The following is a 26308-nucleotide window of genomic DNA, read 5'->3' as shown; positions in this document are numbered from 1 at the left end:
AAAACCAGCAGGGAAAAAGAATACAAAGTGTTTTAGATGGTTTGACTCCGCATGTTCCGCCTCACACAAATCCCTAAAAGCGGCCCTTATGCAAAAACCAAGGAATAAAGACCTGGTTAGATCATCTAGAAAGGCCTATAAAGAAGCTATTATAAAAAGGAAGCAGGAGCTAAAAAATTGTGCCTGGGATGATTTAGAAAAGGCATCTGAGCTAAAAGATAGTAGGCTCTTTTGGGACGTAGTAAATCGTCCTCGGTTTAAAAGTGATACCAAGGAAACCATAGCGATGCAGGTTACTGGTGAATCCTGGGAAGTTCACTTTGGTAAAATCTTTAACCCCAAGGCATTATCGCCCTCGGTTCTGTTGGATGACCCAGGAATTTTGGTAGTACCATCTACAGCTTCGCTTCTTAGCTCCTCGCTTACACTGGAGGAGGTTGAAGAAGCCCTGAGGAAAGGTACATCACTAAAAGCTCCGGGCCCTGATGCCGTTCCCTTGGACTTTTTTAAGCACAATATGGAAGTATGGGCCCCGTTGCTGTTAAATGTCTTCAGGGCTGTGGTTGTTGGTAGTATCCCTGTATCATGGAAGAAGGCAGTAGTGGTCCCGATCTTCAAGAAGGGTGATAGGTGTGACCCCCGATGCTATCGACCTATATCCTTGATTGATGCATCCTGTAAGTTATTAGGAAGGGTTATCTTGGCCAGACTGGAAACCTGGGCTGATTCTGTTGGTTTAATAGTGAACTCCCAGTATGGTTTTAGAAGTGGGAGGGGGACGGTCGAACAGTGTTTAAATTTGGCACTAATTATGGGCAAGTACATGAAGGCAAGGAATTCTGCAATCTACCTTGCCTTCATGGACTTGTCCAGCGCGTTTGACACTGTCTGTAGAAGTAAGCTATGGCAGATGATGGATAGCATGGGCTTTGAAGAACCGTTGGTTACGCTGCTCCGCAGATTGCATGCTGCAACATCCGTGGCCATAAGGTTTGGACCTGGGGGTGAAATGACAAAACCGATTCCCTCAACTGAGGGGGTCCGTCAAGGGTGCATCTTGGCACCGTTTCTATTCCTGGTGTATACAAATGGATTGGAGAAATATTTGCTGGACCACTGTTGTGATTTTCCAAAAGTAAATGGTAAGAGTATTCCCATTTTGTCATATGCAGATGACACTGTTCTAATGACCCTTACTGGAAATAGCATGCAGACATGCTTAGATGCTTTTAATACCTTCATGTTGGACCTTGACCTAAAGGTTAATTTCGCAAAATCTTTTGCGATGGTCTGTGGCCCAAAAGGGTCAAAATCTAGGAAACTTATGGTGAATGACTTTACCATTGAAAAGGTGAATAATTTTAACTACCTGGGAAATCTCTTCAACAGTAAACTAAGCTGGGCTCCATTAATGATAAACTCGAGTCCAGAGTACTACACGCGCTATAGAGGGTCTTTTCCGCTTTTGTGGCAAGTTGGGTCAAAAACCTGTTGCGCATCTCAAAACCATATATACATCTAAATGTTTATCTGTTGCCACTTATGGGGCAGGAGTATGGGGGACTGAGAATCCCTCAGTCATACAGGTGATGGAAAACAAATTTTTAAAAAGGGTTTTGTTGATTCCATCGGGTTCATAAAACATCTTTTGCCACAATGAAATGGGAATGACCAAAGTGACTGATATTATCCGTCTATCGCCTTTATTACTTTGGTGCAAAATATGGCTATCGGACAACCTCCAACTCTCCAGAGAAATTCTTTTAGATTGCATGAGCCTGGACAATGTAAAACAGATTCCCTGGTTGTCATATGTTAGTGACATGTTGCATAAGATAGGTTTGGGCCATGTTTATGAAAATCCTGAAAATATTCAGGGAAACACGAAAGCCCAAATTAAAGCATGTTACTGGAAATCCTTAGATATACCTAGCTTGGGAGGCTCAACAAGTTGTGTATCTAGGGTCCAGCATCAGTTTTATTTAACTTTCTCGACAAATGTCCAATGGCGGTTTTATCTTACAAGGTTTAGGCTAAATACACTCCACTTCCTCTTTGCCTTCCCCAAACAAGGGGGTTGGTGTGAGAGGCTACCCCCCTGTCCCTGCAACAATAGTGTTAGACAAAGTACTATACATGTTGTCCTTTTCTGTACTTTATACCAAGAACCCAGGATTAGATTTATTAAGCCTATCCTGAAGGGGCGACAACCATGTACTTATAATGAAGGCTATGATTATTTGCTGTCACTATCTTCTGTTGAAGTTTGTTGTGCTATGTTGAACTTCATACGAGCATCACTCCGGATTAGGAAGCGTTATGGATAACTTAGCCTGGACTTGTAATTTCCCATTGGTCTTTTTTGTACTTATGCTGTATGATGGTCTTTTAATCTAATTTTGTATTACAAATGGCTCATTTTAAATTATGTATTTTATGTTCACTTTGTGCTTTTATGATTCTCTGTATGAATCGAATAAAGATATTGACTTGACTTATTTTAATTCAAATGAAGGGATTATGCAAACAAAATATATATGTTGAGCTCTGGATCTTTTAATATGATACCATCAGACTCCCGCTTTGATGATGGGATGAATTAAGCATGTGAATCTATGAAAGATTAAATACTGGATAACATCTGTTTGGCAAATGTCTCCTTCTGTTGAGATTCCCTGTCGGGAGGAGTCATGTGGAAGCAATGGTTTTTTACCTGTAGTCCTAGTTCTCTCTCAGGGGACTCTCAATTGAAAGCATAAGCACTGAATAGTTCTGCTCATGTGCAGGGATGCTGGAGTACTTCTTTATAATATATATTCTTAAATGTAGATGTTCGCCTTACTTCAGTAAGGACAGGTTTAGCACAATTAATTAAAATGTTTTGCAGCCTATAAATGAGGCTATATTGGCCAATTGCTTCAATTTACTTTGAAAAAAGGTCAATATATCATTAAAAAACAGGAAAATTACCAAGGCTGAGTCATGTTTGGAGCCGAGGTACCAGAGACGTATGTGTGTAAGTGCCAGTCACCGACATCAGGAGATGATAGTCATGAGACAGCTTAAACCCTGTTGTCTTCGAGGGAGACATACTGCACACCGAAACGTTTTTGAGGTAAAAAAATCTGTCAGAATGACAGGACTCTAAAGCCCCAGATCCACATCACAGGGCGTGGAAAGAAAAGAACTGATGCATACATGGGAGCCCCAATAACACATGCAGGACGGGACGGATCAGACGGGGGCCCCGCGGTGCCACCCGTTGATGTGTAAGAGAATTGTTGGCAAAAGTTTTTGGATCCAGTCTGATGCCTCAGGATAAACAAAGTGAGGAATCTGCAGTTAGAAGCCTCTATCAGAAAGAAGGGTAAGTACATTAAAGCAAAGCAGGGAACACACATCAGAAACATGGAGGTAGTAGGCAGCTTTTTGAAGTGTGGCCACAAAACAGAAAATGATTAATTGGCAAATTATACATTTCAAAATGATTCAAGAGAAAGCAGGGTGCCCACCAATTTCCACATCAGTCATAGTGCCCACTCTAGTCTCTGACAAGGAGTTCTTCCTGGACCCAGTCTTGGTTTTGTTGCCTTCTGTAGCTGTGAACTTCAGGTCGGCTCCATCTGTAACCAGGGAGTTTCTTGAGCGGTGACACCGGTCTCCGGAGCGTGCCCTGCGCAACACAGACTGAGAGAGAAAGCCAGATGGACCTTGTTAAAATGTAAGGTGGGCCCAGACTTCCAGAGTCTGTGCTTAACAAATAAAATAGCAGTAACATTGATCAAGGTAAGGTGTTCAAAAGAAGGACCTTCCAGTGGAGAGTGCAAGTGGGATTTAGGGGACACTGCAAATAAGTGCAAACAATGTAAAGATTATGGACAGTGCAAGATTAAATGAAAGTGGAGAAACATTTTAGGAAACAGTAGGCCACTGAAAATAATTGCTGTATAATGAGTAACACTGCTGGGATTGCTGGAACGCTGCCAAGTAGAGCAGAAGCAGAAGGAGGGCCGGCATTCTACTGCAGGTTGGAGAGTCCAAGCATCAACTATATCAAGAGAAGTCAAAGAGTGAGTATACTCCCAGTGTAGAATTCAGGGATGGTCTGATGAGGAAAATATAATGCGGGTGCTTCCCTTAAATGTGGAAAGATATTTCAGCAGTGAAAAGTTTAAAAACACTCTGTTGAGAGCAGAAAGAAGGGAGTCTCAACATAGGAAGATTGCAGTCTGTTCAAGCAAGAGTAGTGCTGGTAAGTTGCATTTTCTTTGTTTTGACAGGCCGTGAAACAAAGAAGAGAAATGTTAGCCACTGATCCGAGTTACACAGTATTGCAAGTCAGCGGAAGACAAAAGAATATGGAAGGCCTTATGGGAATAATATCTGAATTATTTTTTGCTGACATGCAGAAGTATAGAGCACAACAATACTCAATCTTTCAGTCTCTTCGATCAAAGAGCTGTGTTTGATACAAGTCTTCAGCAGCCAAACCCAGATGATTCTATTTACCTGAACTCCTTACCTGTATCAGAGGACATAGAAGATAGGTAGTGCATTAAAATGCTCCTAGCTAATGTTGATTATGGAATAAGTACTAAGCAATGCAAAATGGATCATAACATTTATTGGATATTAAAAATAAAACAGTGCACATAATTGATTAGCCCTTCTCCATAGAGCGAGGCTATTGAATTATCAGTGTTATTGGATTTAGTGATTTGTCACACTCCCCAATTCTGAATTTCTATGTGATTTTTCTTTTACCTAACATGACAAATGATAGTGTGTGTCTCAAACTGCTTAAAAAACTTGACATAAAGTGTACTGTTCACATTCAGATTCAAAAAGCCGATATGATTTGAGGGAAGGTGATTTAAAAAAGGTACAACAATGAAGGCAAGTGATAGTGAGTGGAAGACTTCGAGGTTGGTACAGGTAATGGTTGGACCTTCCAACTCACACAGCGTCACCATGTGCCACATGTTATGGGCTCCCATCACACAGTGAACAAGTGAAAAGCTGTTCTAACACGGTGTGCACACAACTAGCTAGAAAACCTTGCGGGTGTGAAACCTCCACAGGACATTGATGACAGCCTCAGCAGCTTTGTTTTCTTGTTGTTGGAGTGGGCGGCTAACCACCCTGTTCAAGCTACAAGGACACAAGGCACAAGAAGCTACAAAGGCCTTTACCTGCAACAGCCCAGCTGTTCAATGGCAACCAGACCTGGACTGGACACTCCTGTTGGCCTTTGCCTGCCACCCTGTGAGTCTCTCAAGGGGCTCCCCCAGGATCATTGGAGGGGGCGGGGGGGGGGGGGAGAACTATAGAAGTGCACTTCTATGGCAGGTTGCTTACAGGACTAAACTCAGAAGGTAAACATCTTTGACCATGACAAACCTGGTTAGTGAGCCGACCGGTGCTCAATCGTGAAGGGCATCAATTGCATCTTGGTCCTGATCTACGCATTGACTATCATTGACACTTTGTGCTTCCTGGAGCTATTGCCACTTAAAACATTTGAAATTCATATCTTCAGTTCCCTTTATTGGATTTTTGTCATTTTGGTGTAATTGTGCATATTACATTTATTTTGGTATATTTTTATTGTTTTTCATTTTAAATTTATCACAGTTTCATAAATACTTTATACAATGCCTCCAAGGTAAGCCTGTCTGCTCTGCAGGGGGTTGAGCTCATGCTCATTTAGTGACTTTAGTGATTCACCCAAACAAGGATTGTGATTATTACTTGAGGTGGGTACTTACCCCCCTCAACTAATGACCCGATTTCTGACAGCTAGGCACTGAGGATTCCATGCGCAGCGGCCCATCACAGATCCATTGTAAGAAAGATGCATTGAAGGGGGTGACCGAGACAAAAACAATAGCTCCTCTTCTCTTTTCATCCCAGTATTTACACCGGTCAAACCATCCAATACCCTTCTTCTAATGTTGGGATCACCATGGCACCAATGGCCACGTTGGTCTCCAGGGCTTACCTTCCTCGTCAGCGGGCTGCTGGGGGCGGACATGCTGCTGTACAGACTGAGGCTGGAATTGGATCTGCTGGGGGACAGCATCTTGGACCCATTGCTGCTGCACTTGAGGGGGGAGGCGGAATCAGGAGACAGGTACTTCTCATTAATTTTCAGGTTTGTTCTGCCTTTCACTGTTCAAAAGAAAACCAGAAGTAAACAACATAGCATCTTAAAGCTAGCCACACTCAACAGGAGAGATAAGTACAGGCCAACATGTTGTAAAGGCAGTGGTGGCTCCTCCGCTAAGGTGAAGGAGCGTCACCCCACTGCTCTCAGAACAGTGTAAAAGGAAAAATAAAATGAAAGTACCAGAAGTCATTAAGAGATGTGTGTTCTCCTCCTAGTATGCTATTGTATTAGCTAAATATGATATTCTTTCTTACCCCCTTTGCCATTTTCCCTTTATTATTTCCTCCCCTTCCAAAATGTGAAGCGATCAGATACCCTTCGGGGGTCATGTTCGCGCTATTCAAAACTTTATAAATAAATAAATAAATGATCATTTCATCTTTAGTATCTTGCAGCCAGGTTAGGGTGTGCAGGGCTGGACTCCCGTGACGTCGAAGGAGGAGGAGTGGCTGCTGCATCTTAAGTGCGCATGATGGTTTGGCTGGCTTTGCATGTTCTCCACCGGCCTGTAATGCGTAGCCTTGGTGAAGAACATGCACAGGCTGCCATTCCCCTTCTGAGCGCCGAACCACGGTGCTCAGACCAATCACGAGGCTGCCGTCATGGTGACAGCAGTGTCATGATTGGCTTAGGGGAGCCAGGGTGCTGCCGGGAGCCAACAGAACAGCGAGGACAAAAAGGCTACGGCTGGTTACCAGCGATGAGCAGGTAGGATTCTTTTTTTCTTTCTTACTAACCTCTCCCCTCCTCTCCCCATCCCTGTTATCTACAAGCCACCAATGGAAAGAAATGCGTGTAAAACAGTTGCGGCTGCTGCCTGGAAGCAGCAGTGGGGCGGGTGGGGGGGGGTGGGGGGGGGGGGGGGAAGAGGCGGGGTAGGGTTTAAAAAAAAACACTTACCTTCCGGCCGGCCGGCCGTCACCGCCTCTCCTTTGTTCTCTTCCTGGGAGAAACAAGAAGCAGGAAGCACCAGGGCTCCCACGCTCCCAGCAGCCAATCACAACGTTGCAATGCAGCATTTTGATTGGTCTGAGCGCTGTGACACGGCACTCAGCCAGGGGCTGGAGGGGTGGGCATGTTCTCCATGCAGGCTGTAGTGCAGCCTGCATGGAGAGCACTGAAAGTGCGCATGACTGTTTTGGGTGGCCCGAGAGGGCCGACCAAACAGTTATCGCGCACTTAGGAGTGTTCTACCACTCCTCCCCTGCTCTGCAGCCCTGCCCCTCCCTCTAACACAAGCTGATGCAGCGGGAGGACAAGATAAAATGATAATAAAGTTATAATTTTATTTTTTCCTTTTTTTTGCTGCTTCATGGCAGTGGGACGACGCTCCTCCGCCTAAGTACAGGAGCTGCTACTGATAAGGCATGCTTTGTAAAGAGATGTAACCATTTATAAAAAAAAGGCACTTCATTATTATGGCAAAATGCTGGTACAACGTGACATAAGATTCTAGGCTAAGAATATTTGCATTCATGACTCACACCGTTCGTAGCAGAGAAGACATCAAACTACGCACAGCTGTAGGGGAGTTAAAGAAAATATCTTGCACCTATTTTCATAAAACAGAATCTGTAACAGTTTTAATTATCACAAATTAAAGACTTCACAATGATTGCACTCCTAGGCAATGCGTCAGGAATTTTCATAATCTGAGCAAAATTCTGCTAATAAGAGTTTAAATGTTTTTGATAATTGACAGGGAAAAAAAGCGCTTCATTTTTTCAGTTCGAAAAGAGTTCCTAAAAGACACAGGTGCCTGAAACTGGAGCCCAAGGGACGTTCAATACTGCAGAACTTGAAGGGCATGTGCAGCGCACGTGCAAAGCCCGTCGCACCTGTAAGCAAACTGGGATGGGACCAGGCGCCCTAACTCCCTTTCGTCTTATATCAGAGAACTAGCAGCAGAGTTATAGACCACTGCACTGCCTAGACAAGTCACAGTAACGTATTAGGAATATTGCCCACCTCAAATGGCCAGCTGCTATATGACCATGGAATAATGAATTTATAAAAAGGGGTATGAGAGGCAATAGATTATGATGCGTAGAATAAAGTATATACAACAATAATAATGCAGTCAAACAGTGAGTCCACGTCGTTGCTTGTGTTTTTCGAGTTGTGCTTTATTCGTGTTGTTGGTGAAGTTCGAATACAGCCAACGCGTTTCGCCCAAACATGGGCTTCTTCAGGGCAAAATAAGTGTAAGGCGAATCATCTAAGAAGAGTGAGAGTATCGTCCGATCTGTACCGTCGCTTGAAATGTATAAGGTAGAAAACCTCTCATGAACTGGTTTAGAATATGTCCCAGGTATCAAAGAGCAAACAATAAGGTAAGAATGCCTCCTATGGGTAAGTCCTTGCGTAATGATCAAGGGTTCCTGAACTCCTCCAGTGGTCCACAACGACACCTCCACCTTAGGAAGAGTTCCTATTACAGCGGAAACCCTCAGTACAGTTTGCGTACACTACGTTGCAGGTCTGGAAAATCCCACTGAACTCCTCTAGTGGTACGCGGGGACACCTCCACCTCTTGTGCATGAAGACTCAAATGTGTCTGCTTATGTATGGGGTACCCCATAGTTTTTTTGTCATCCCTCACGGAGCAGACAGTAAGAACTCAGGTACTGTACTGGGACCTAACCAAGAAACCCGTCAGCAATCACCATGTTGTAGCGCCGACCAAGGCTCCCATAGGTCTTAAACTCCCTTTACAAGTCTGACAGGATAAGGGGTGGGCGGAATTTGCAAAATTCACTTTTGCAAATTATCGCGAAAATATTAAAAATCTCCGCAAACATGCGGAAATATCGCAAAGATGCTGAAGTTTTATTCCCGTCCGTTCGCGGTATTTTCTGCGTGGTCGCGGCTCGCCAACTTACCCATGCGGTTGCTCGTGAGCGCGGCCATCATGTTTTCACTTGTCTCGCGGTGCATGATCGCGAGAAGAAAGACGTGATCGCGCGACGAATGACGTTACTGAGGGCGTGAACTGTCGCGAGACAGCGCAAATGGCTACCAACAATCCAACATCTCGTGGAGAACGCGACCGGATCGGGAAAACTTGTTGGCGAACGCGGGGATTCAGGTAAGGCGATCGCGCGCACGCGAGAATGTATTATTTTACAGCGCGAGCAAGGAAAAAATTTCCGGTAAAATGCGGATTGCGGAAATTTTGACATTTTCGCGCTCTCCGCGGAACACGAAAATGTCAAATTATCGCAATTTCCGTGAGCGGAATGGAATTTTAGCCCAGTCCTAGACGGGATTAGTGAAAGCTGTAATGATGGTGTTACAGGCAGGAATGACCTCCGGCATCTTTGGGCTGGAAGGAATGCCAGGCTGCGGCGTTGGACTTTTGGTTTTGTTCTCAGGTGCGGTCAGTGCCAATGTATCAGATTCACTCAATGATGAAACACTGTACAAAGCAGCTCAGTCACACCTCCAATTAGCATGTCTCCATGATGCTTCCCTTGGGTTCTGTATGCACAAGTGTCATGGGTGCAAGAGCAGAGATCTGCGAGGTCTTCAAACCCTTGGATGCACAGACAGAAAGCACAGGTGTGTAAATCAGAGATCAGCACAATCCACGGATTCCATCTGTGTGTGAACATGCTTTGCGATGGGATATCATTGCCAAGCTTAGCACACGTTGACCCTTAGTGTAAGAGGTTGGGCTTAAAAAGAAGCCATGCAGTCCCAGATGTGGCCGAGCCGCCTTTTCACTTTTGTGGCATAGAATGTATATTGTGGCAAAGCCACTTAAGGAACTGCCCAGTGAGTGCCCGGCGCTTGGAGACTTGTGGAAGTAGCATGCTTTCTCTAAGTTGTCCTTAGCCAACATGACACATACATGGTGTGCACATGATACTAATCGTAAATCATGCACATTCATGTGCAGTTGTTTCTATCAGTCCCTGATGTGCAGAGGTATCGACTGCAGAACTGGTTTCAATCACCCCTGCTCAGTTTGACTTGTCACAGGTCTGTACCTTCGCAACCGCAGTGCGGTGCTATGAAGGTCCGCGAGGCAGTAGGGTACCATCAATCCTGCAACGAGCAGCACAGATACCGTGCACGGCACAATGCATGGTCATCTCCATACTGCAGGAGGATTTTGAGTAATATTGCACAACAGGACTAAAACTAAGGGCCGGGAAAATACCTTGAACACGTACCTGCAACCAGTGGGATACATGGGCGAAGAGAGAAAGAGGAGGGTGGAGATAAGGAAGGGTTAGAACTTATGGAAGGAGTGACAAGTCAGCCTCTCTGAGGGAGAACTCCTTGAAGAGGAATGCTTTTAGATTCTTCCTGAACTGTAGGAGGGTTGGTGCTGTCCTAATAAGGCCTGGCATAGACCTGTAGATGCTTTTAGTTTGTTCGTTAGGCCAATACGGGGTCTTGGTGTAAAGGACCTTGTAAGTGACGCAGCACAGCGCGACGATCTGGGCTTGCAGGGAAGGCAAGTGTAGATCCTGTAGAGTGAGGGCGATGTGGTCAGATTTCATCGGCTTCTTGATGGGCCCTGTAGCTACATAAAGGAGGCCTGTCAGGGAGATGAGGGATGCCTCTGGGCTGCTCTTCATCAGGGTGTTGCCTCCATTGAGGTGGGAGAAGACTAGAGAATGAACTGTCATTCTGAAGCCTTCTCCTGGGAGAAAAGGTTGCACATGTTTGAGGAAAAAGATTTGGAACCTGACCGTTTAGGTATTCTTGGCAATCTGGCTTTTGAGTGAGAAGTTTGAGTTAAATGCGAATTCAAGGGATTTGCCTTGTTCTTTCAGTCGGGATGTGAACCAAATTAGGTTTAAATCAGAGACCCCCGACTGAATCAGAGACAGTTTGTCATTGATGGCAACAGGAGGAATTTATCCTTAGTGGGGTGTAGCATCAGGTAGTTTGTGGACATCCAGGTTTGGACGCGTTCAAGGCACACTTTGAGTTTCTTTACTTCACCGGCTGAAGACATTTTGGGATGGATGATCTTCGAAGTCCGCATACTGCTGGATTCGGATGCTCCTGTCTGCAAGGACGGCTCCCAAGAGTTCCATTTTCAGCTTGAAAATGATGAGTGGCAGGAGGCCTCGTAGACAACACAGTGATGGGGAGAGTCCTGTATATGGGAGTTCCTATCTGAATGCATTGCAGCTGGCGAGCTAGGATGTGAACCACTGCAGGATTGTGCCAGTGAAGCCAATGCAAGTTCTCAGGGTAAGGATCAATGCCACATTGTCAGCAGTGTTGCCAGCTGCAGAGAGGTCAAGCAGGAGACCCAGGAGGCAAAGTCATTTTTATTGTTGAGGAAGATGGTGTTGGTGAGTACTTGGAGTGTGGCTGTTTAAGTGCTGCAGTGTCATTTAAACTCCAATTGTCTTGAAGTTGGTTGGCGACTGCCTTATTGATTTTTTCAACAAATGGGAGGTGAGTAACATGTCAAAATGGTCGCCATTGCATAGAAACTGGGAGCTAAGCAAAATTGACAAATTACTTATCTTAGGTAACGTTCTTTCTGGCAGAGGCTCTGGCTAACCACAGAATCCACACATTTGAATATGTCCCAGGCATCATATTGGATCTGTAAATTTTCAAGCAGTGCCCGTGCACACCGGTCAGTTCCAAGTTGACGTCATTCCACGTCAGTAGTGATGTACGGAGCCGGATATATGCACCACCCAACCACCCAGTTGGTTGCTTTTTAGGTTGTCTGCACCCCTAGATGCAGAACCAAGGAGCAGATTGGCTTTGACCAGTGAGCAGATCTCTAGACGTGGGACCTTACTAGAAGGAGATAGAGTCTGGTTCACAGAACGGTAGTGGGGGGGGGGGAGGGGGGGAGATGTAATGGTCGGTGAGCAATCTGCAGTGAATATCCACCAGTAAGAGTGTTACTAAAGGCAAGAAACTTGTTCTTCTGGCGGCTACTTCCAACCGCCGATTCCTCACCTTCTGAATATATAACAAAGCAGTACTTCCCAGTTGGTGCGTCTGAGAAATTGAGTCAGATCAAAAAAGTTCTGCCAGGCTAAGTGAGCAAGGTTCCGCCCTCTGCTGGGCCGAGCTGACAAAGTTCTCCTCTCTTCGGAACTGGTTGTCCAGCCAGTAGTGCTTTGTAGTAGCCGGCAAAAGTTCAGAACAAGCCCACCAAGTGCCAGTGCGTAGACTGTGACGCACAGAATGATCCCTGGCCCATTTCTGCAATGCTCTGCCCTTCTTCACTCTAGTGAGTCCAACAAAGAGTTGACTATCTACATGATGTTCCCTGGTGCCATCAATTTAGAAGCTGAGTGTTCTTTTGGGATCTAGCTGATGGATTCTCTCCTCCTCTTTAGAAGGATAAAGTGGAGCGAAGAATTCCGGGAGGGTAATTTTTTGCCTAACGTGAAAGGAATTACCACTTTTGGGAGAAAGAAGGGGCGGGTTTTTAATACAAGCTTTTCTGTAAAGAATGTTGTGTACAAGAGGTTGACTGAGAGTGCTTGTAGCTCACTCACTTGCCATGCCGATGTTCCTGCTGTAAGGAAAACTGTCTCTGGAGTGAGGAGCCGCAAAGGACAGCTGTGCAATGGTTCAAATGGAGTACACATTAGGAATGTGGAGACTAAGTTAATGCCCAACTGAGGCATGAAGAAACGAGTAGGTGGTAACATATGCTGCAAACCTTTAGGAGAGAAAAAATACATCACAACATGTTTTAAATAAAGCTGGTCTGGCAGCCACAAGGAAAGCAGAAAAGATGACAAATGGCCTATAACTTTGCCCAAAGCACGCTTCAGCTAATTTGACTTGAAGTGGGTCAATCATGCTGGGTACCGCACCAAACCACAACCCAAAGGCAAACGCATTCCAGTTTTATGAGGGAACACCTGGCTTCCGGAATGACACCAATGACTTTGGGTTGGAGGTTGAATGATAACTGCTGCCATTCAATCTCCAAGTATGAAGATGAAGATTGCGCAGGGACTGGTGCAGGACCCTGGCCTGCTGCTGCGACAGAAGATCCACCCATAGCGGCAGCTTGACCAGCGGACAGATGCTCATGCCTAAGAGTTCTGGGTACCACAGTCTCCTGGCTCAATCCAGTGCCACTAGGATGACCTGGCCTGGTTGGTCCTAATCTTCTTGAGAAACTAGGGCGGGAGATTTAGCAGTGGGAAGGTGCACAGGACCCCTGAGAACGACTCTAGGTGGAATGCGTCTCCGATAAAGAGCCGCCTTCGGAACTCCAACACACAAAAATGCTGACATTGTGTGTTCTCTGCAGTGGCAAACAGATTGAGCCATAGTTTTCCCCATTAACCCTGTGCTGAGTCTGGATATAGCTGACATTTGAGGTCCACTAGGGGTCAGCAGCCAGGTTTGCTTGCCAGAAGGATTGCAACCAGGAAAATCCCCTTGTGATCCAGCCAGAGGTGTAGTCCCTCCTGAAACAGAGTCCACAATCCCACCAGACTGGTTTGTTGCAGTACCAAATAGCAGTGGTATTGACTTTGAGCATTTATATCAGCATCCCTTTGATGGATGGCAGGAAAGCTTTCCATGCTAAATGGATAGCCTGCTGCTCCAACATGCTGATTTGGAGCTGGGTCTCAGTCGGAGACCAGATGCCTTGGATTTTCACCTCTCCTAGATAGACTTCCCAATCCAGAAACGATGCATCTGTCACTACAGTTAGCTCTGGGTGGGGGAAGAGGAGAGGCCCGCCGTTGACCCAATTGCAGTCCAACAGCCACCGCTGCAAGTCTTTTTCAGCTTCTTCTGAAATCTGGACACAACCGGACAGTCCACCTGATGCTGTGGTCAATGGGACTTAAGATCCCACTGCAGAGCATGTATATGAAATTGGGCATGCTCAGCCAGCACAATGCAGTGGGCCAATAATCCCAGTAGCCTTAGAATTATCCTCATTGAGATTCAGGACAGATGCACAAACATCTGGATCATAGGCCAATAGGCCTTGGACTCTTTCGGAAGTCAGGAAACTGCACCCTGTTCAGAATAGCTCCAATAAAAGGGAGCATCTGTGAAGGATTCAGGTGAGACTTCAGCAATTTGATAGTGAACCCCAACAATGTTAAGAGGTTCACTCTAATCTGAAAGTGGTTGACAACTGCCTGGGGCAAGCCTATCTTTAATAGCCAGCAGTCAAGGTAGCCACACATTTTGAAGGTGTGCCATGTTCATCGCCATCACTTTCATGAACATTCAAAGGTCGCCAGTGAGTCCAAAAGGGGTCACTGTGAACTGAAAGTTCTCTATCCCCACCATGAGGAGCAGAACTTGCTTGTGGTCATACTGGCCGGGGATGTGGAAATAAGCATCCTACAGCTTTGACCAGTCTCCAAGGTCGAGAGCAGAAAAGACCTGGGCCAGGGTGCTCATACTGAATTTGCACTTTCATAGAAGGGCAAAGGTCCAAAACAGGATGAAGGCATCCATCCTTCTTCAGCAGTAATAACAACCAGTTCCTACTTCTCATGCTGGGGTCCTTTCTATGGACCCTTTGGCCAAAAGAGGCTGCATTTCCTGCTGTAAAAGGGAGACAGGTGGTTCTCCACCGGCCCCTATTGAGGGTGGTGCATTACGATGGAAAGGAATTTATGTGAATGACGTAGCTTGTTCAAAATGATTTCTTACCACAATGGGAGAAAATTGCAAATCCTGCCTTTGACAGGGTAGTGGTGTGTCTTGAAGGACACATTAAATGGCTTTTACAGTTGCTGCAGCTGGAGGGGCAGAAGGTTGGACTTCACGCTATCCCTGTAATCCACGTGGTCTTTGGGATACACAGCCTCAGCCACAAAACTGCTGGAGTGGCTGCAGAGGTTGGTGCTGGCGGAATTGAATGCCTCATCTCAGCCCCAAAAGGGATGAAACTGATGTTGAAACTTTTGTACTGGGGCAGATAGGCCCAAAGAGCGAGTCGCAGTCCTGCTATCTTTAAAGCACTTGAGAGTCAAGTCTTTTTTGCTGAATAGGAAAGAGTTGTCAAAGGACATGTCCATCAGTGGAGATTGGAAGTCGACAGACGCCCAAGGACCTCATTGAGGCATGACACCCGAGCATCTTGTTCCAATTGCCTGGCCTATGCAGTCTGTAGTATCCAGTCCACATCTAGCAGTGTATTTTACCTAATCATGGCCATCCTGACTGTACTGTGTGAGGACAAAACATTACTCCTTGGGTACAGCAGTTAAAACCTGGGCAATGGATTTCCACAATCCATGGGAGTAATGGCCATACAAACAACTGCCATTGACAGAGTGCAAGGCTGATGAACGAAAACACGTGCTTGGTGAACATTTCAATGAGATTAGATTCACAATCCAGTGAAGTAGAAGGAAAAGCATTAGGATCAACTTTGCTGGTGGATGCCTGAAACACAAAGTTTTTGGGTGTAGCGTCAGGAAGACTGGGTCACCTGAAGCTTGGTGGTGCTGCAGAGCAATCTGCCGCTTCACCAGAATACCTAAGCATGGCTTTGCCCATGCACTAAGTAGGACACATGTCATGGCCTCATTGAGAGTCAAAAGAGGCTCTGTAGTTGTCTGTTCAGGTTGAAGGACCTCTGTGAGGACATATGTTTTTACCTCCATGGTGGCTTTACTGGGTGACATTTCCCTTGCACACTGGTATTCCTATTGGTAAATTTAAAGAGAATGGTCTTATAAAGAGGAGAGGGGTAGCTCCGAATCCACATTTGGTGGCTCAGAAAGAAAGGAACTGATGTCAGCATACATGGCAGGAGCCTATAGGTGGCTCCGTATGTCACTTCCAGAGTGGAAGAACACTGACGTGGAGCCACAGGATGCTACCTACTGGCACGCAGGGGTACTGCTTGAACATTTACACATCTGGTCTGACCCCCTGGGAATATTCAAAATGTGAGGAATCTGCAGTTGGAATATCCATCGTAAAGCAAATTTCCCTCTCACAGTTCTGCAGCATTTACAAACGGAGGGAATAAATATTTTTAAAAATGTTATGAGAAAAAAATCTGCCTAACACACTGTGTGAAAGAGAAGTTTCAATCTTAAAGTAATTTTTGCTACAATTGTTTCCAGATTAACATACTATTCATGATTTTTTCATGAAAATTTAAAGACTGAAACCAGTGCAATATTTGTGAAGATTTGAAATGAAACTAAGTTTGTGAAGGGAAAACGCCGCATCTTTTCACACCCATGTGAACTCAAAATGAAATAGCGCTTAGGCACGTGCAACCAGTGGTCCGTATGCCCAACACAAAATGCTCTGTCTGTCAACACCACATGAGAATGTAGAATGAAGTTTGCTACCATCTCTGGCAACAGTAATGACAATGGTTGTGAAATAATGTCTATGCCTGCTATAAGATGTGTCCACAGTCTAAAGTTGCTGCAATCCAAGGATGTACAATGGTCTCTTACCTCTGCAGGGGTCATTCTTTACCAGGAACTCGTCAAGGGCAATCCAGCCGCCCCCAACACGCACCATGAGTGTGCTCCTCAGTATCCGCACCATCCGCAGCTGCTGAGACTCACCGAACTGTGCAAGAAAACAACATATCTATCAGGAGGTAAAAAAAGGAATCCAGTCGAGGGCAGAATGAGAGGTTACACAGTACAGAATAGTATTCTGGGAGTGATGACAGCTTAGCATTTTGGAAATAATAAACAAATGAAGGTTCGATGCAGGTCACAGTGAGTACAGTAGAGAAATGGGGCACCTGATGCCAGCCTGTGAGAATGACCTAATGAACAGTGAAAAGAAAGGGAGCATATGTGAGAGGGGTATGCAGTGGAAATATAGGAAAATAGCAAGGTGGCACTATGGTAAGGTGCATGAACTGACAGATGGCAGCACTATAGAAAACAATGGATAGCACCAGCAGAATAACAAAGGATGATACTCTGGGGAGAAGGGAAGCAACAGTGAAGTACAGTGTGGAGAGTGAAGAGAAATGGAGCAGTATAGAACTTACCCGGTACCGGTTGGCACTGATCTGCTCTACCTGGAATTGCTTTGCACAGTTGCACTGAGCCACCTGCCTGTTTACCTAAAAAACAACCACAGTTCTGAAACTTTTCTGACAAATAATCTGTACAATCAGACTGTGATTTCTCCCTTGAAAAAATTGTGGAGGCAGCAATCACCATAACAATAGGAGGAAGTGCAGAGAGAAACAAGGGTACTGGAAATGTGATATGCATGCATGAGTTCTTCAACATTTGCTAAAAATACAGAAGGACTCTTATAAAGACTGCGAGGGGGACCACAAAGAAATGTGGACCCTGGGAAACTAAAGAAGAACCCTAACAGCTGAAAACTGTAGAAGGTGCAATATATCCTACCCCGTTGAGGTGCCAAATAATTGCTCTGGTACCACAGAACAGAAGTGAGATTCAATTAAATCCTCTTACGAATCAGGATTATTTACCAACTTAGATACGGTATCCATCAAAGGTTGAGAAATGGTTGAGAAATGACCTCTGGCATTTCAGATTTCATGGTAGAATAATTTACCTTCAGTAGCGCTTTCAGATAAATACTCTATCCTACTGCAGATTCCATACCTTTACAATTTTCCCAGTAGCCAGAGAGGATATGGAAGATTTCACAGCAGAGCTCCCACATGCCCCTAGATGGCGCTCCGCATTGGCTTTGTGCAGCTGCAGAAGTGATGAACTAGAGCCAATATAAGCACCAGTCCAGCACGCTGAAGTCAGTTTCTTGCTTGACTCCCTCCACGCCCTCGGATGCGGAGCACAAAACAATTGGTGGTACCAGTGTACAGTGTGAGAAGTTGGCCTGGTATATGCAGTCCACTAGTTGAAGTGGGCACCCTGTACCAGTCCAAACGACCCTTATGGTGATTAGGTCAAAGATAACCTTTATAGAAAGCTACCCTAGTGGTAGCTATGGAGAGCAGCCTTCAGGCTAAGTCTTGAAGTAGTGCAAAGCAGCTTGTTTTACCAGAACAGAACCTCTTGAGTGACCAAATGAAAGAAGAACCACACAAGTGTTATATAAAAAAAATGTATTTATTACTAAATACTCTCTACTAATCTCAATACGAGATTAAAGCACAAAGCACACAATACTGAATCAATAGAACGAGAGAAAATAGCACAATATACAGCGGGATCCAGGGAGAGACCGAACCATATACTAAAAACATTGTATCACAACAATGACTTCAATAGACACAGTGCCTACAACACGTAGAATCGCTGGGACCCCAAGGAACCACCTAAAGGAGTGACACAGGGAGCCCATGGAGGATGGGTGCAGTGTGGTAACACAGACGTGTGCTCCATACAACTTTATGGAAAAGTCGCGGTTGGAAAATTACAGTTTAAGGACACTTTGGAGAGGACTTCAAGCAAACTCTTTGGAACATAGAAGATTCTAAGGCCAGCACCCTTGTGAGTACTGAGGTACCCGTGTTACCTATCCCAGAGGAGCCGGGTGCATAGGGGTCAAGAGGTGTCGGAAACCCTCATCGTTTTCAATGGCGTGATGCGAAGAAGTGCTGCCACCAGAAAGATGAAGGGTCCAGTGGAATCCAAGCCTGGATCCTAGGTGAGAAGAACCTGAAAGCAGAGGGGACAGAGTCTGGGTCACTTCAGGGTGACCAGGAGCTCGATAGACGAATGCCCACCGATGTCGGGTGCTTGACTCTGCAGCCACAGGGACCAGGAGACGTCGACGATGACCAAAGTCCGGAGGTGAGCTGTCCCAAGAAGGATGTTGAATGTGGAGGGGTCAGTGTCCGGATTGAACACCAACAGGCCTTGGCCAAGGCAACTCACGCGGGCAGAGGAAACAGGTTACGGAGTGGACCAGCAAGGTTCAGGAGACTCTCCAAGCTATGGGGAGTCAGGGCACGTCTGGAGCAACCAGACAGAGCACTCGTGGAGTGGAGGCCAGAGATCTTCGGCGAAAATACTGCTCAGGGTCAGGACTACACGTAGTCCAAAGCACAGCCTCAAGGATCGCCAAAAAGCATATGCTGCTGCAAAAGTACACGGTGCACAGGGGTTCAGGTTGCACAGTCCCCACAAGAGATACTGGTCTCAGGATTACTGAGAGAGCAGATCAGCCTCAGGGACACTCGGGAACCCACCTCCTGTGTTGCAGAAATCTTCGGAGTCCTGAGGCGCTCGAGAGATGCAAACCGGTCAGATGCATTTAGGTGCCTGCTACTGCAGGGGAGTAACTCCTTCACTCCAAGGGAGATTCTTCTGTCGTCCAGCGAAGTGTAGACCGTTGAAGCACGTGGTTTCTGTTGCAGAGTTTAGTCCAGGTAAAATCCAAAGTCCTGTAATCAGGTTTCCCACTTTGTACCCAGGGAAGGGGTCGGACTGACTCTGGGTACCCTCCTAGGGGAGGGGCAGGACAGAGGGGTGGCTACACCCATGTCCTTTGTCCAGTTTCGCACCTGAGCAGGAGCAAATGGCTCCTGGGACTGGTTTGAGCTGGACTATGCATGAGGACACCAAATGTGCCCCCAGTGTAGACTTTCTGGCACTCTCAGAGTGCACCCACCCAGCCCCAATACACTAAAGCCTGTCTGGGAGGTGGTCACACCTCCCTGTGACAGGAAACCTATCGTCAGGCCTTCTTCTGCTCGAGCTTGGCTCAGCAGCAGGAGGAGGGCAGACTTGTGTCTGTGGCTAGCAGCATCCATTTTGTGATGCTCAGGTCGAGAAAGCTGGTACCAGGTATACCGGTGATCCACATAAGTCCCTTTAGGAGGGTGGAATCATACCAACTGGCGGGGAGGTATGATTCCAAGGTGTTTGACACCAAAGACAACATGTTTCTAAGCAGCTGTTTTAAAGTTAGAATTTACTGCAAGGTTATAATGCACTTAAATATATATGGTTGGCTGCATCACAGACAACCCCGGAGAATAGGTTCCGAAGGCTGCAGAGGGGCCCTACTCATGCAGGGGCACCCTCTCACACAAAACCCAGCACCCTGCCTTCAGGGTTTGTTAAAGCCTGCCATAGGGGTGACTGATAGGCTTATGTGTGTAGTGATTTAGGGGAACCTATATCTAATTAAGGGGTGCATGCACCTCCTTACACAGGCTTCAGTAGCAGACCTGGGGTGTCAGTTTGAATGGCCTCTCAGGGAATAGCATAATACATGCTTCAGCCCCTGGGAGGCCTCTGGGGTACCTATGCCCTGGGTACATGGTGTGCCATATACTAGGGACTGACAAGGGTACCCCAGAACCCAATCTGGAGTGTACCTAAAGTACATGCAATCAATTTACAGGAGAAAGCAGATAGACTGACTGGGATCCTGCTATTCACGACCCCAGCCTAAGTCAAAAACTGTGATACGTCAGCAAAACGTGGGGTAACCATAAGAGGCAGATCCTACTCTCCTACACAACCCCCAGCCCCCCAAAAACAGGGAAATTCAACTAACCTTGACCAGTTGAGTCTTCATGGAAATAACTTGCGAGTCCATCTGCATTGGCATGGTTACTCCCAGGTCTATGTTCCACTGTATAGTCCATCCCCTGTAGGGAAATGGACCACCTCAAAAGTTTGGGGTTTTCACCCTTCATCTGTTTTAGCCATAAAATGGGCTTGTGGTCTGTCTGAACAATGAAGTAAGTGCCAAACAGGTATGGTCTCAGCTTCTTCAAGGTCCAAACCACAGCAAAGGCCTCCCTCTCAATAGCTGACCAACGTTTCTCTCTGGGGGTCAACCTTCTGCTAATAAAAGCTACTGGCTGATCCTGACCCTCTTCATTCAGTTGTGATAACACAGCGCCTACCCCCAACACAGATGTATCAGTTTGAACAATGAATTGTGTGGAATAGTCAGGACTTTGCAGAATGGGAGCAGTGCACATGCCTGCTTCAGGTCATCAAATGCCCTTTGACAGCTACCAGTCCACTGAACTTTCTTAGGCATTTTTTTGGAAGTTGGATCATTCAAAGGGGTCACTATATTGACAAACCTCCTGTAATTCCCAGTCAGGCCCAAGAAAGCTCTGACCTGAGTTTGGGTAGTTGAAGCAACCCAGTCCATGATGGTCTGGATTTTGCTCTGCAACGGTTGAACCTGACCTCCACCCACAAGGTGGCCTAGGTATATAACCTTACTCTGCCCTATCAGGCACTTGGTGGCATTGATAGTGAGGCTTGATTTTTGCAGATCCCCTAAAATATTTCTCAGGTGGACCAGGTGATCCTCCCAGGTGGAGCTAAAGACAGCAATATCATCTAGATAAGCTGCACTATAGTCTTCCAGGCCTGTAAGCCTTTGTTCACCAACCTTTGAAAAGTGGCAGATGCATTCTTCAAGCCAAAGGGCATCATCACAAATTGGTAGTGCCCACTAGGAGTTGCAAATGCAGTTTTTGGTTTTGCATCCTCAGCTAATCTGATTTGCCAGTAACCAGCTGCCAGGTCAAATGTACTCAGAAACTTGGCTGAGGCCAAGGTATCTATAAGTTCATCTGCCCTGGGTATTGGATGCATTGAGACCCCTGTAGTCAACACAGAACCTCATCTCTCTCTCACCACCATGGGTGTGAGGTTTTGGTACCAAGACTACTGGACTAGCCCAAGGGCTATCTGAGGGCTCAATTACTCCCAGCTCCAACATTTTGTGGACTTCAGTCCTGATACAGTCCCTAACATGGTCAGGTTGCCTGTAAATCTCATTTTTAACAGGCAGACTGTCACCTGTGTCCACTTCATGAGTGCACCAGGTAGTCTGACCTGGAGTCAGTGAAAACATATGTCTGAACTGATTCAGGTCTTGCCTACAATCAGTTTGCTGCTGGTCAGTGAGGCTGCCTGCCAAGGCTACACCATCAACTGAACCATCATCAGGGTTCTGTGGGAGCAGGTCAGGAAGTGGATCTCTCTCTTCCTCCTGTCCCGCATCAGTAGCCACGAGTAAGCCCATGTCTGCCCTGTCCACATATGGCTTGAGCCTGTTCACATGGAGCACCCTATGGGGGCTCCTGGGAGTTCCAAGGTCCACCAGGTAGGTAACCTATCCCTTTTGCTCAAGGATAGTATGGGGTCCACTCCACTTGTCTTGAAGGGCTGCTGGGGCCACAGGCTCCAAGACCCATATTTTCTGTCCTGGCTGATAAACAGTCACAACAGCCTTTTGGTCATGCCAGGTCTTTTGTAATTCCTGGCTAGCCTCAAGGTTTATGGATGCCTTCTTCATGTACTCAGCCATCCTGGAGCAGAGACCAAGTACAAAGTCCACAATATCCTGTTTGAGGGTTTTGAGAGGTAACTCCCATCCCTCCTTCACTAGACATAAAGGACCCCTAACTGGATATCCAATCAGAAGTTCAAAAGGGCTGTAACCAACCCCCTTCTGAGGAACCTCACTGTAGGCAAAGAGAAGGCAGGGCAAAAGGATGTCCCATCTACGCCTGAGCTTTTCAGGGAGACCTTTAATCATGCCCTTGAGGGTTTTGTTGAATCTCTCAACTAACCCATTGAATTGAGGGTGAGGAGTGGTAAATTTGTAATTTACGCCACACTCCTTCCACATAGCAGTCAAGTAACCAGACAAAGTTTGCATCTCTGTCTGATACTACCTCCTTAGGGAAACCCACTCTGGAATAAATTCCCAGGAGGGCTCTAGCCACAACAGGAGCTGTGGTAGTCCTAAGTGGAATTGCTTCTGGGTACCTAGTGGCATGGTCCACCACCACTAGTATAAATCTGTGCCCAGATGCAGTCTGAGGATCCATGGGACCAACAATGTCAATCCCAACCCTCTCAAAGGGAACCCCCACCACAGGTAGTGGTATCATGGGGGCCTTTGTAGTACCACCTGCCTTACCACTGGCTTGGCAAGTGATACAGGAGTGACAAAACTCCTTTGTGGCCTCTGACATGTGAGGCCAATGAAAGTGAGGAACAAGTCTGTCCCAGGTCTTGTTTTGGCCTAAGTGTCCTGCTAATGGGATTTCATGTGCCAGTGTCAATAGGAAGCCCCTAAACATCAGAGGTATAACCAACCTCCGGGTGGCACCAGGTTTGGGGTCTCTACCCTCTGAGTATAAGAGTCCATCATCCCAGTAGATCCTGTGGGACCCACCGGCCCTTCCAGCAGCCTCAGCAGCAGCTTGCTGTCTGAGGGGTCCAAGAGAGGGGCAGCTCAGCTGCTCCTGGCTCAGATCTGCCCTGGAAGGGCCCCCTGTCCCCAAGAACTCAACCTGATCAGGTTCAAGTTCCTCTGAGACAGTTCCTTCTTCAGGACTAAGATCATCTCCCTCAAGAGACTGATCTGTATTCTGAGGCAGGGGGGAATACACTGCCTTACCCCTACTGCACCTGGTCCATTATTCCAGGATACAGGGCCTGTTCAGTGGAAGACATTGTTGCCTGTGACCTAGTCATGGCAAACACACCTGCAGGGATGCCCAGCATTTCTGCATGTGTACTGAGTTCCACTTCAGCCCATGCTGAAGTCTCCAAATCATTGCCCAATAAGCATTCTAAAGGGAGGTCTGCACTTACCACAACCTTCTTAGGGCCAGTTACCCCTCCCCAGGTAAAATTCACAACTGCCAAGGAATGGTCTGTCCTGACATTGCTTGCATTGGTCACTTGGTACATCTCACCAAGTATGATCTGGTCAGGGCCCACAAGTTCTTTTGTCACCATGGTGACACTTGCACCTGTATCCCTATATACCATGGCCTCCTTACTATTGATCAAACGCTGTTGTCTGAGATTACTGGGACTGACAAATAAGGAGGCAATATCCATGCCTCCATCACAGACTAACACAGCTGGAGTTGGACTTCTGACTAGGCCAGAATCCATCTCAGATTCCAGGGTCAACCCTAATACACCCTTATTCTGTGTACCACCACTTTGAACTGAGCTAGGGGGAACAGTTGCCTTAGGGGCAGTGGTGGCTGGAGTAGTTTCCTTGGCTCTTGGACAACTGGCATATTTTGTCCAGTGGGTATTCTCTTTACAGATAGGACACCAAGGTTTCTTTTTGCCTGTACCCTTGTTTGGTTGTGACTCCCCCCCACCCCCCCAGATGAAAACTTTTGGGGCCCTAGTGAAGCCATCTGGCCTTTACCCTTCTCCCCACCCTTGTCTGAGGTTTTAGAATCTTGCTTCTTAGAGTCACCACCTTGGTTCTGGTCTTTCTGCTTCACCCTGGTTCTGACCCATTTGACTTCATTCCCATTTCTTGGGGAGAGGTCCGATCAGAATTAATCAGGTACTGATGCAACAACTGATTTTGGCAATTATTAAGGATCTGCTTCCTCATATTTAAATTGTTCAATGCTTTAAAATCACACACCTTACTGCCAAGTAACCAGCCTTCCAGAGCCTTAGTAGTACAATCTACAAAGTCAATCCAGTCCTGAGTCTGTGCCTTCTGGGTGTCTCTGAACTTAATCCTGTATTGTTCAGTGGTTAAGCCAAACCCATCTATGCGAGCACTCTTCAAGACTTTGTAATTGTCAGTATCCTCTTCTCCAACAGTGAGGAGCTTATCTCTACCTTTGTCAGAAAAGGAGAGCCACAAGATGGCTGGCCACTGCTCCTGAGGGGCCCTCTGTACTTTACAGGCCCTCTCTAGTGCAGTTATCCATTTGTGGCTGTCATCTCCACTCTGATAGGGAGGGACTATCTTGTTCAGGTTCCTATGATCATGAGAATATTCTCTAGGTCTAGGGACACTGTTGCTGCCACCATGAGACTCTAGTCCCATTCTTCTGGTTGCTATCTGGAGCTCTAGGTACTCTATGTCTAGGGCCAATTGCTCTTTCTTGAGCCTGATCCTGATTCTCTCAATCTCTAAAAAGTGGCATTGCTTATCATAAGAGGCTTCCCTCTTATTGGATATGGAGGTCCCTACAGAAGTACCGGAGTGATTATATTCCAAAGAGGGAGATCTAGATCTCCTAGGTATACTCAGTACTCTTCCTGGTGGGGTAAAGAGAGAGCCACTGGGACCTTCTCCCCACCTAGAGGAGGATCTAAGTTCTCCAGGTTAGAATCATCTTGATTCTCCTGGTCAGGGTTTGAGTCCAGGTCACCACAGTTCTAACTGTCTGGCCTTTCCTCATTCCCTGCTCCGCCCACTATCTACCTCATCAAACCCTGGGGTCTTTCTAAGGTCATCTAGAAGTAACATCTCTATGAGGCGTTGAGTGCTGGTACTTCTCCCTGTCTTCAGTTTCCTAGATGTGCACGTGTTTCTCAATTCTTGAAATGAGAGACTTTCATATCTAGTTTTCAAAGGGCCACTGGCCTCTCCTCTAGAAGACATACTAGTGTTATGTGGTGTAGGCACCTACCTAAACGAGTGGAGACTAAACTCTCTTGAGTTGGAGAAAGGGTGTGCTAGACCCTTGGCTTACCCAACTCCAAGTTCAGTAGAACTTACTTTATTCTAATCTTGATGTATTATATGCACCTAATACTTTTAGTGGTTTTCAGTTAATCACTCAATGAGATTTATCTGGTAAAACAATAGCAAGCTTGAATCCCAACCGCTGAACACCAATGTGAGAAGTTGGCCTGGTATATGCTATCCACTAGTTAAAGTGGGCACCTTGCAATGACCTTTATAGAAAGCTATCCTAGTGGTAGCTATGGAGAGAGCCTTCAGAATAGAACCTCCTGAGTGATCAAATGAAAGGAGAACCACACAAGTGTTATATAAAAAAAGATGTATTTATTACTAAACACTCTCTACTAATCTCCATACGAGTTTAGAGCACAAAGCACACAATACTGAATCAATAGAACGACAGTAAATAGCACAATATACAGTGGGCTCCAAGGGGAGAACGAACCATATACTAAAAAAACTGGTATAACAACTTCAATAGACAGTGCCTAGAGCAGGTAGAATCGCTGGTACCCCGAGGAACCACCCAAAGGAGTAACACAGGGAGCCCACGGGAGACGGGAGCAGTGTGGGAACACAGACGTGTGCTCCATACAACTCTATCGGAAAGTCGCAGTTGGAAAATTACAGTTTAAGGACACTTCGGAGAGGACTTCAAGCAAACCCTTTGGAACATAGAAGGTTCTAAGGCCAGCACCCTTGTGAGTACTGAGGTACCCGTGTTGCCTATCCCAGAGGAGCTGGGTGCATAGGAGTCAAGGGGTGTCGGAA

The 26308-nt window shown here is 46.2% G+C and overlaps 1 protein-coding gene across 5 annotated transcripts in view; it reads right to left on the bottom strand.

Moving 5' to 3' along the window:
- LOC146830407 (microtubule-actin cross-linking factor 1, isoforms 6/7-like) overlaps positions 1–26308 on the bottom strand; it is a 456496-nt gene that overhangs the window by 20089 nt on the left and 410099 nt on the right. For all 5 annotated transcript variants that reach the window (XM_085604595.1, XM_085604596.1, XM_085604592.1 and 2 more), the window contains 4 exons: positions 17133–17207; positions 16579–16696; positions 6002–6171; positions 3513–3687 (listed from right to left, as the gene is read on the bottom strand). In XM_085604595.1, coding sequence (XP_085460721.1) covers positions 3513–3687; positions 6002–6171; positions 16579–16696; positions 17133–17207 — 538 coding nt within the window. The remainder of the gene's footprint in view (positions 1–3512; positions 3688–6001; positions 6172–16578; positions 16697–17132; positions 17208–26308) is intronic.

Source organism: Triturus cristatus, chromosome 5_1, assembly GCF_964204655.1.
Source record: "Triturus cristatus chromosome 5_1, aTriCri1.1, whole genome shotgun sequence".
NCBI lineage: Eukaryota > Metazoa > Chordata > Amphibia > Caudata > Salamandridae > Triturus > Triturus cristatus.
This window is presented reverse-complemented; position numbering and strand designations above follow the sequence as displayed.